Genomic DNA, 11,616 nt, shown 5'->3' on the forward strand with positions numbered 1-11,616 from the left:
TGCCTTGAATGTGTGTATTGGTGTGTGTGTGAGAAGCTCCATTCTCAGTTGGGCAGAAACAATGGAACCTCTCTGATTACATCTCCCTGTACAGGCGGACAGGGTGTGTGTGTGTGTGTGTGTGTGTGTGTGTGTGTGTGTGTGTGTGTGTGTGTGTGTGTGTGTGTGTGTGTGTGTGTGTGTGTGTGTGAAGCTTCAGGGGGGGAGGAAAGGGTGGCGGTCGCGGAGAAGGAAAGAGGGGGAGGCAACGCTTGGACCTGCCCCCCCTCCTTTGCTCTGTCTCCCACACACACTCGTCCCTTCCCCTCGCGCCCGCCTGGCGTCTCATTGGTTAAATCCCCAGCTATATATTTATGTGATTGGTCAGGGCGGGGTATATATACACTGCGTGGGTCGGTTAAATCTGGCCACAAGTTTCAAAACTTTCAAACAGGGCAGACAGGCAGAGAGACAGTGAGTCGGACGACCTGAGTGACAGAGGGGAGTCGAGCTTTGGACAAACCGCTGCACCACACACTCCAAACAAGAACTGTTGTCTTTTGAGAAAAAAAACGAGTGAAGAAAAGAAAGAGGCAGAGTCATTGTGGATCATTTTCAGGGGGAATATCCTGCACCACAACTTGTTTGTTTTCTCTTTCTTTCTCATCTTCCCCCTCCTCTCAGATCTCGATGCTTTGCTTTGGGATTTGTGCTCCAAATCCATCAGATTCCTCTCTTGATCTTTGTCTTTGTCATCTGAAACATTTTGAGTTACAAATTTTTTCCAGAACTTTGCAACCCGACAGACAGAGACAGACGTTTGCAGGATTTCACTTGGACTAAAAGTTGAAACCGAGCCCGGTTCTGGAATGAATTTAACCGAGCCCAGCTTGTCCAGAGAGACTCTTCTGCATGCCAGCCGGGTGTCTCTCGGGGGACCTTGGGCGTCCAGGACTCCCAGCCCTGCTTCTGATTCTGAAATGGGCTTCGAGCAGAACCTTTCCGGGGATTGCAGTTCTCCTGATGGCCTTGGAACCAGGAACATGAGAAGAACAGAAGCGAGGATTTCTCTCACGCCCAGCTCAGGGGGACAGAGTCCGGACCTGACCCAGGCAGGAGGCGTGTCGGCAGGGACCGTCGATGGGAAGGCCGTGGGGGGAGAGCAGAGGATCCGCAGGCCCATGAACGCCTTCATGGTCTGGGCTAAAGATGAGAGGAAGCGACTGGCCCTGCAGAACCCGGACCTGCACAACGCTGTGCTCAGCAAGATGCTCGGTAAGACGGGGAGCAAGAAGCCTCATCAGGGCGAATAAAGGGGTTAGCAGGGCAGCTCTAAAAACATATCAGTGCAGGAGATTCTGAGAATCACCACAGAGGTCAATTTATTCCTTTCACATTTATTTTAACTGTGTTGAAGCGTCCCACATCAGGACCCAGTTTCCCCAAAGCCTCTTGAGTCTGAGGCCTGAGATCATCTTAGTCTGAAGATGGTTTTAGGAACCGCGGCCTTGACGGGTTTAGACTGTCTGAACCAGCAGATCAAATAAAAGCTTCGTAAAATGACTTACAGTTAATGTAACTGCAACTAAACATTTGAGCAGTTTTTCTTTGACGAGTGTGACAAACCCCACCCGTCTGAGTATTCTGTACTGCCAGTCATTAACTGAATTTCCCCAACGTGGGATCAATAAAATTTTACCTTATCTTACCTTATCTTATCTTAGTGCTAAAAGTACTACTGAAAACCATAAAGATACTGACACACAAATATACATACTCAAATGTATACATATACACAACATGCATGTTACATTCTTCTTTTCATAAAACTGTCACAAATTATCATTTGAATTATTTAAAAATGATACACTGTTAATCCCAAAGCATTTATATGTGCAATTTATACCTTTGTAATCAAACCCTTCTTTTGCCCTTTTAGAAACATACAGTTGGTTTTAAACATTAACGACTTTCTTCCAGTGAAGCCGTAAACTGACATTTGTCATAAATCATGATGCACAGTTTCAAACGTCAGATGTTTAGCTCATGATCTAAAACCACTCGCAGTGAGATTCATATAACGTGTCACGCTTAGATCTCCACATTAAAGTGGTGACATTAAAAGCAGCATCAAACACACACTTAAAAGGAGTGAAAAGTTTTCTCAGCCATCGCGTCCATAGAAACTTCGGCTGCAGCATAACTCACATCTCGGCTGTCCATCATGTGCTCATTATGTTCCAAACGCTGCAGTTTTGTCTGAATCCACTGTGACCGACATGAAGCCAAAGTGACCACAACCGCTGTTCTCCTCCACTGAGGAAACTACAAACTTTTTACGACCACCTTTTAACTGTGCAGGGGGTGAGGATTTGATTGGAAATGTTTTTATTTATATATTTATTTTCATTTAATCCTTTATTTAAACAAGACGTCTCATTAAGCATCAGTTTAAGAGGATTGGACTGGAATCAGCACTGAGAGTGAATTGTTGATTTTGCCATGATTATGTAGAACTGATGCAAACTCAGGCTTAATATAATGCATTGTTATTTGAGTATGTTGCCATAGACTGTGCTAGATTTGACCAAAACAATGGGCCTCATGTGTCAAAAGAGGAGAAATTAGCAGAATTGAATAGTTTTCAATTTCCAACTCAAAGTTAATGCTAAAGTCATTGAATGTTTGTGCCATAATACTTAAATTCCTCATGTTGATGTTAAAAAAGCAGAACAAAGTGAGAAGGTTACACGGCGCATGTAGCAGTTTTTACTGGCCTGTTTTCCTGCTCCTTTAAAGAGCAACATGCTCTTTTTATTACTCCGCTTCACATTCATGCATTGTCTCATATTCACACTTGGAGCTTCTCAGTGCAATCACAGTCGGCTGAGCTCATCTGCAGCTTGAGCTTTTCAGAGCCAATCTGAGGTTCAAGCCATAACGTTTCTGGAAGGAAACCTGCTTCTCAGATCTCCAGGCTGCTGCTGTCCACAGCCGTGAGACAAACCCAGAATGTGAACACTTCATGTAGAAAGGCAGATTGGTGACTACGATTCACAGCAGTTTATGTGTCTCAACAACTTTTAGACCAGATGACATTAACAACTTGGACAAAATTAAACTGTTTGGAACATCTTGTAGGCTTGTAGGCCTTGTAGGTATCTTATGAGCTGTGCCTGTTTTAAATGAGCGAATTAGCGGTTGACAGGTGGTGATGCATCTGTCACCTGAGCAGTTTGACGGCGAGAGCTTTAGTGGCTTCAGTGAACAGAAAATAGTGCTGTCATTGTGAGTGTTTCAGCTTTTTACATCGCTGTGGTTTAATCTGTTTGGATCACCGGGATGTTTTGGAACCACTGCAGCATCTTAAATGGGTGCTCTGACATGACAAATGCATTGAGGGGTAATTTAACAACATTGGAATCTGAACATCAACAACACCAACGATGGATTGATTTTCTTAATCTGTTCCTCCTTTAAGTCATTTCTACACAAAAGAGTTGGCATTTCACTGTTTCCAGATCCTCAGATAGGATTGTTTTGTTTCCTGTGACAGTACACTGAGTACCTTTGGGATTTGGACAGTTTGTTGGACAGAGCGAGCAGTTTGAATTTGTCAGTTTGCTCTTGTGAAAATTGTGAGTTCACTATTTCATAGTATTTTTAGGCCCAGAAATTCACAGAGAATCAAGAAAATAACCATCAGATTAATGGACAAAAATAATTGTAGCCTCAGAATCTGCTGCCTGATGAGGATGATTTTGAAGATGACTTGATTTAGATAATGATTCTTGGTCCTAATGGTCCTAAAATTCTGAAAATTATTAGCAGTTGATTAATAGTCATTTTGATTTTATGTACCTTTCAGGTCAGTCTTGGAAGGCCTTGAGTGCAACAGACAAGCGGCCGTTTGTGGAGGAAGCAGAACGCCTCCGTGTCCAGCACCTCCAGGACCATCCAAACTACAAGTACAGGCCTCGTCGCAAGAAGACCACCAAAAAACTCAAGAGGGTTGAGCCGGGGCTTCTGCTTCATAGCTTAGCCCAGGGTGGGGCATCAGGCCTTGGATTAGGACCTGGCGTCAGCCCCTTGGGTGCAGAGGGCATCTCTGGAGGTTCTGCTTATGGACATCCAAGCACCCACCCTACACATCACCATCACTCTCACCACCTGCTGCCCTCTCTTGGGCACTTCAGGGACCTGCAGGCCCCAGGACACCCAGAGCTGGAGAGCTATGGCCTACCCACTCCGGAGATGTCCCCTCTGGATATTCTGGAGGACGGAGCTGGTGAATCTGTGTTTTTCCCCCAACATATGCAAGAGGAGGCAGGGATGGGAGGTTGGAGTGGGTACCACCACCACCTTCACCACCATAACCAGCATTACAGCCATAATTACAACAGCCATAGTCACCACAGCTCTATACATGGTGCAGCAACATATGGTCAGAGTTCAGGAATGAGTGCTGGTCCCAGTTTAAGCACCAGTATGAATTCCAGTTTGAGTCCTGGTAGAAGTTCCAGAGTTGATTCAAGAATGAGTTCTGTTGAGTCAAATATGTCATCAAGCATGAGCTCTGTCACTTCAGTGTTGGCAACTTCAGTTAACTCGAGGTTAAATCCCGCTCATCCCTCCAGTCACCACATTGCCTTGAGGAGTCCTGTAAAGTGTCCACCACCTCTTTCCGACTCCTCCTCCCCTGTTTCCTATTCCCAGCCCTCTGTCAGCATCCCTGAGCCAATCAAGTCCCATCAAACACCACATCAAACCACTGCTCCTGTTGGCTACTTCGGCCAGATGTACGGGAATAGCACCCCGAATGCAGCATATTACATGCCCTCTCACCTGGGGCAGCTTTCACCTCCTCCTGAAACTTCACCTTCTTCCTGCTCATCCTCCTCCATCATCCAGTCAACCTTCCCTCCCACTTTGCCTTTAGACCAGTCAAATCCAGAGTCCTCCAGCCATTTGGGGTCATCTTCTGCTGAGTTCTGGTCCGAGGTGGACAGGCATGAATTTGACCAGTATGTAAATGTTGGAAGGAATCGAGAGGAGGCCTATGGACGTGGTGGGGGCTGTGCGTTGAAAGTCCTGAGTGGGCGTGGCAGCAGTAGTGTAGGGAGTAGCATGAATAGCAGCGTTAGCAGTATTATTAACAGGGATGTCAGTAGCATTTTGAATGGTGCTGGTGGGTGTGATGACGGGAGCAGCCCTCTTATATCTGCTCTGTCTGATGCCAGCAGTGCTGTCTATTACAGTGCCTGTATCACTGGATAAATTCGCCATGATCTCATCTCATACGTACCTCCTTACATACTGCACAGTTCGGTTTGGTTCATTTGAACCTTTTGATAAGGAGGAGGTGTATTGGAAAGGTTAGTTTTGGCTCATACTTTTAGTCAAGTCATTGTCATGTTTTGCTTATCTGTCATATATTACAACTCTAGATTTAAAAAGTGTTCTCTAAATGCTAAAAATAAAGATGCTGATGAATAGTTTCATCAGAACAAACGCCAGACCTGGGAGGAACCAGAAAACAGTTTCTGAAAAATGTGCTATCTTGAAAAAATAAAACAAAACAAAGAAAGTACTCAATTCAAACAAACATATAAATGCTACTTGGTTTTTGGGGTTAATTAATACATTTTAGGGCCTTCATCTTCATCCTTGATAGCTACAGGCTAGTGTGGCTAGTTTAGATTTACAAAGTTAGGTATGTTAACTCGCTAGCCTGGCTAACTTGCGACCCACAGGATTGTTTGTAAGATTTGTGGGATATGCATGGATTACTAGCTCTTGGCACCTTTGCTGGCTCAAGCTCGAGCAGCAGGTCCTGACTTTTGTTAAGCAACTGGAAAATCGGCTACTGTCAGTCACTTAGTTAGCACAGTGGCTGACATTAGCTGATGGCGTTAGCTGATCAAAGGTGAATAAAGTCACGCATCTCTCTTAGATTAGCGAGGTATTGTCTGTTGATCCAAATGAAAAGGTTCACAAGGTGGGTCTCAGAAAACAAAAGAAAATGAAGAAAGAGGCCTAAGTGTGGCAGCTGGAGAGCAGCTTATAATAGCATTGTGTTTTTCAGTTATTTATCCAGGGTGCTAAGTCTCTGTTAGCATGCATAATGCTAATAAAGTTTTTATCAATAGCTGGATACATTTATGACCTGGAAATGGTTCTGGTGGCTACAAAGTGTGAAGGATTCAGGGATGTAGGATATAAACAAGTGCTTGTCTTAGCTGAAGTGCCTTTGAGCAAGATACTAAACTCCCGCCTGTTTCAGGGGTGTCGTTTCTCTGCACTCTAAGCAAAATTGTTTCTTTAATTGCACTGTGTGTAACCAACTCTCAAAAAACAAATCCATCACTACGACCAAAATTTCAAGATCATCTCATGTGATTGTTGACATTTCATCTCAGGACCAGACGAATATTCATCTCGCTGAACTTCATAAAGTTTAGATTAATTCATCTCGGGACCACGAAGGACAACGTAGGACAAAGCCGATGGACGGGGAGGAAAAAGACTCAATGGGAGAGACTTGATCCAGCCTCCACTTATCTCTCAGCAGTGATGTCGGGAAAGCCTTGGCCACAGACCCAGAGCAGACCACTGATGTCTCCCACAACTATCAGGATGTTTTACAAGCCGGGTTGGATTCTTTCTGACCGTGATACATGCCGTTCCCTCTCTGTCTCAGTCCATGACAGGGCCTCATGTCAAACTCCATGCCAAATCTGCAAGTCTGAAGTTGCTTTGCTTCTTGGCAAACACAGATCTGTTGATGACTCAAAGATCTTTCTTTTTAACCAGTAAGCTTCTCTGGTATAACAGCATATCGCTTGTTTAAACAAAATGTTCTTTTAATGCAATTTTACTTGCACAAATAACAGAAGAATGGGTTCTGCAAATTAAGCGCCACTGGAACGAGTCTTGCGTGGCAGATCATGAAAAGTGCTTCACATTATGGTCCAAGGTCTCCACGTTTGCGAATGTATGCAAAGCAACATTATGGTCGCAGATATTGGTTAGCTGTTTGACCACTGAGGGAACGGAAGGATAATGGTTCATGTGTGAGGTCTGAAGATGTTTTGAAACCTTGGTTTATGTAGCCGTTTACTGTATATATAGATGCTATGCCTCTTGGCAGTATGTGAAGGAGAAATTGAGACTATGAAATGTTCTCTTTGCACTGGGTTTAATGTCTTAGCTGTATAGAAGGAACACTACTTATCAAAAATCACATGTCCGTAATTTTAAATATGTTTTGTACAGAAAGGACTGTGTTTATTTTGTTTTATAGATTCAGTTTTAAAAAATTATCTTCTCAAGGGAAAAGTTTGACATTTTAGGAAATAGGCTTATGTGCTTTTTTCTTCTTCTTAGAGGCTGATTCTTTAACTGATCCAGACTAGCTGGACTTCATCATCCACATTGATCCCACACACTTAACAGCGATGATGACAATCTCACCTCACTCTAAGAAACTGAATAAGCGTATTTCACAAATATGTTGAGCTATACCTTTAAAGATTATTTGAACATCAAAGCATTTTTTTCTGTTCCTCCAGAATGTCGTGTATCATAAAGTTGCCTTCAAAAGGAAATCTATAACTGTAAAGATCTTTTGTGGATCTCTGTGGGTCTTTAAATAGAGTTTAATAGGGTTACATGTTACACGTTGCTCTGCCAGTGACACCAGCATGCGAGAAACTTTCCCTCCCACACCAATGATAAATGACTGGAAATTAAAATGAGAACTTGTGGTTTTGTTTGTGCTGAGAAAATGAAAAATCAACAGTTGCAGCCACCGTAGAGGGTCTCTCTGTACGTGTTTATTTATCCGGTAATATTTTCATATACAATGGGAGCAAAAAACAGAAGTCTCTCTTCAAGGATTTATCCTGCATCTGTTCAGAATTAACCCCACAGACAATACTTCTTTTTTTACATGAAACAGTAGAACAAAATCGGGTATCTTGTACAGTGAAACCAGTTACATTCACCACACCGTTCCTTGTGGCTGCCATTGGTTGAAAACAGAGCAACAGTAAATTTTTCCTAACGTTTCCTCTCGAGGACGGAGCCACAGAGAAGCAGCAGTTCAGGCTAAGTATTAAAAAAAATACTTCTACATCTGCATTTGACATTCTTTTCTGTTGACACCAAACAGCGTCTTGTTTCCATTTTAATTTACTGTGACACACAAAGAACATCAGAGAGACAGGCGTTTTTTGGAGTCGTGCAATAACTCTGGGGCTTTTGGTAATAATTATCTGAAGAGGAAAAAAAAACAAAAAAAAAACCAAACACCCAAGATTTTGGGATTAAAACAAAGGACGTTTTCTCAGCAGTCAAATAACAACCAATTAAAAGCAGGATTTTCCCAAAAGTGTCACTGTGATGTTTCTAAATCTGTCTAAATCAGACCATTATAATATTTTCTGTAGTAAATGTTTTTGTTTGTGTTTATGTTGGAAAAATGTGGGTTGGCTGTAAATGGAACTGTTCCTTTTTCTAAAATAATTTCACAAAATAAACACTTGTAAGGTTGCACTTTGGTTTGTGAGTCTCTGGAGCAACGAGTTTAGATAAATGAACCAAAAGATTTTTCATGTTTTTGATCGTTTCAAGTCGAGCGTTTTCACATCTGGAAGCTGATCAACAGAAACATCTTCAACAAGTTTGCGAATAATTCAGTGTAGATTCTGTGTTTCGTTAGTTCAGTAATGTGCAGATTTAACCACCTACATAATCATAATGTCATGATTTGGATATTGTTTGCGTCATGAAAAGTACGTGCAGCCTCGTTTATTCAAGTCCAGCTGTGCCGTGTAAATGTCAGAGTCCTTCCTGTTTGTAGTCATGGCTGCTTCCTGTGACCTTTCGCTCATGGTGGCCCACCTTTAACGATTCTTAAAAAGACATCAGCTCGGGCTGACTTTTGGGGATTTGTGCATAATGTGGTGCACAGGTCATTCCATGTGATTCAACAGCAATAAAAACTCAAACCCATGTTTGAACGTGTCGCTCGGCACAGACGCCGTGTACACCGGACGTTTCCCCAAAGCTGGTTTGAGAGCTGCTTTCTGGGTTATTCAGACCAAACTGACCCAGATCTGCGCCACAAAAAGCTTATTGAATCTAGAAGCCGCATACAGGCCAGATCCGGCTCACAGTGTGTCCTCTGGTGCCACAGCTAAGTGGTGTCTCACGGGGGGAGGTGTTGTTAGATTAAAGAGTATGACCTGAGCTGTCCTGAGACAACGCCTGCTGTGACAGTGCCATCAAAATAAAACTGAACAGAACGCAGCCGACTGTGACGACACAATCAGCCTGACTCGGCTGGATAAAACAAATTTCACAGAGATTCAGCCATCAGTTCAGTTCTGTGAATTTCACAGATAATCACACGGTGGTCGTGCAGATATTTTAGGCCACACAGTTTTGGAACGACCTCCCAGAGGACTCCACTAATAACTCACAAACCTTAACCGAAGACACATTTTTGTTTTTGACGTCAGGCAGCTTTATTTATAGAGCACATTTCGAACCCAGAGGCTTTACAAAGTATTTGAAGCAAGTATTTTCATCCACCCTTGACTTCCACCTGTTGATCTTCAGCTTGGTTGTGTTTTAATCTCACTTTGTATTAATTCAGCGTCGCCTTCTTCAAATCACTTGTTCTTTGTTTACCCACTGCATGCTGGAGGACGACGTCCCTCTTCGTAGCCCCACCTACAAAGCACTGATTGGTTGATTGCCAGCAGATGAAAGCAGCCAGCAGTCAGTGACATGATTGGCTGAGTAAATCAAAGATGCGGGTGATGACTCGGAGGCCTGGAACCAAGTTACAAACTGTTGCAACCCTCAGGTTTTATAGCAGAAACGAGCAGCGTCTTCAGAGCGAACGCTGTGCTGTTTGATGTCCACCGTGAAGGCCGTGGACCTCACTCCTCGCGTCTCAAAAGGAGGCGCGGGGGGAGGAGGAGAAAACAGAAAGACAATCAGCTCAGTGTCTGCTGTGTTGCTCTGTGCTCTGCTCTGATTCCGTCCTCTCCGGGCTCACATCACAGATTGGCTCAGCGGGACAGTTTCCCCCGAACAAACCGCTGACGGACTCAAAAGAAAACATTTGGAACAAGTAAAATCTGTTCTCTCCTTCTCTCTCTTTCTTTCTTTTTTATCTTTCACTGCTTGGTCTTGTTTTATTCCTGCTCTGCCCCCCCAGTCGCTGTAATTTTCTCTTCTTTTTCTTCTCTTTCCCACGAGTTTGATTCCTGCCTCTTATTTCGTTCCATCTATGGGATTTTCTGAACCTCTCCATCTCTTTCTACCACCTCTCCGTTAGTCATCCCGTCTTCCTCTCTGTGTGCTTTCGTCTCTCCCCTTTTCTGCCCTTTATCTCTCTTTTTCCACCAATTGTCTTCTTCTTTCCCACCATTTTGATTCATTTACTTTTTCTCACCGCCTGTTTCTTCCTGCTTTTTATTACCTCTTTTTGTTCTTTCTCTCTCTCTCTTTCTATCGCCCTCTTTTTCTCTCTATCCATTTACCTCCTTTCATCTCATCTCCTTCCTCCTTTTTAACACTTCTCTACCTTCTTGTTTTCACATTTTTTACTACATTGTTCTTTTTCATCACTCTTCCTCTTCTTCCTCTTCTTCTCCTGCATCTGTCTCCCTCCCTCTATAACTTCCCACGTCTGTTTTCTCTTCTCGTCTCCTCTTTCACTCAGTCTTTTTCTGCCACTCACCCTCTTCTCGCCTCTAAACGATCCCTTTTCTTTACTAACTTGACTCTCTCTTGCCAGTTTTCCCGTCTCCTTCTCTTTCATTCAGCCCTCTTCCCCGTTTTTACCCCGTTAACATCATTTCACCTCATTCCCTCCCTCTTTTTTCTTCCCATTGACCTCTTTCTGTCTCTTTCTTTGTCATCTTTTCCGATCCATCCTTTTTCCCTTCTATCTCCCTCGAGCAATCCGCTCATGTTTTCACTCTTTCATCTTTAACCACTGCTTCTTGTTCACTTTTCGTTGCCGTCCTTCATCACATCCTCTCATCCGGCCACCTTGTTTATCGTTTCACCTTCATCACCTGATCGTTTATATCTTTATATCTTCTCTTCTGTTTTCATCATTTCCATCATCTTTTCATCGTACCCAGACTGTTTATCCCTCTTTCTACCAAACATTACCACTTCATTAAATCCCTCTTTTTTCCTCTCATTTTTACTATTTATTGCCACATTTTGCTGTTTCACGCCATTTACCCCCTTTTCACCTCACCCCTCCACTCGCTCTCACACCCTTTTTGTCTGACTTGCAGCTTTTTTATGAAAGTTTCCATAAGATTCAATTATCTTTTGGTTGGAGAACAGAAGGTTTTACATATCTTAACTGGGCTGTTAAAACTGAGCTGAGGATGGTGTGTGGCGAGGAGAGAGTGTGTGTTTTCCTACACCCGTGTGTGTGTGTGTGTGTGTGTGTGTGCGCGCGCGCTCGTGTGTGTGTTGGTGTAAGGGTTTTTAGCAGTGTGTATGTGTTGCTGAGGTAACTGACAGGAATGTGAGCAACGAGGAGGAAACTCCTGTGGAAGTTTGGGATGTTCGGAAAGGGTGTGTGTGCCTCTGTGTGCG

The 11,616-nt window shown here is 43.3% G+C and overlaps 1 protein-coding gene across 1 annotated transcript; it reads left to right on the top strand.

Annotated features, from left to right (window-relative positions):
• Positions 1-405: 405 nt before the first annotated feature.
• sox18 (SRY-box transcription factor 18) lies at positions 406-5,542 on the top strand. Its single transcript, XM_070968567.1, has 2 exons — positions 406-1,254; positions 3,848-5,542. Exons 1-2 carry the CDS (start codon positions 849-851, stop codon positions 5,254-5,256), a joined length of 1,815 nt encoding a protein of 604 aa, XP_070824668.1. The 5' UTR covers positions 406-848; the 3' UTR covers positions 5,257-5,542.
• Positions 5,543-11,616: the final 6,074 nt, after the last annotated feature.

The sequence above is a fragment of the Chaetodon trifascialis genome, chromosome 8 (genome assembly GCF_039877785.1).
Source record: "Chaetodon trifascialis isolate fChaTrf1 chromosome 8, fChaTrf1.hap1, whole genome shotgun sequence".
In the NCBI taxonomy this organism is placed as follows: domain Eukaryota; kingdom Metazoa; phylum Chordata; class Actinopteri; order Chaetodontiformes; family Chaetodontidae; genus Chaetodon; species Chaetodon trifascialis.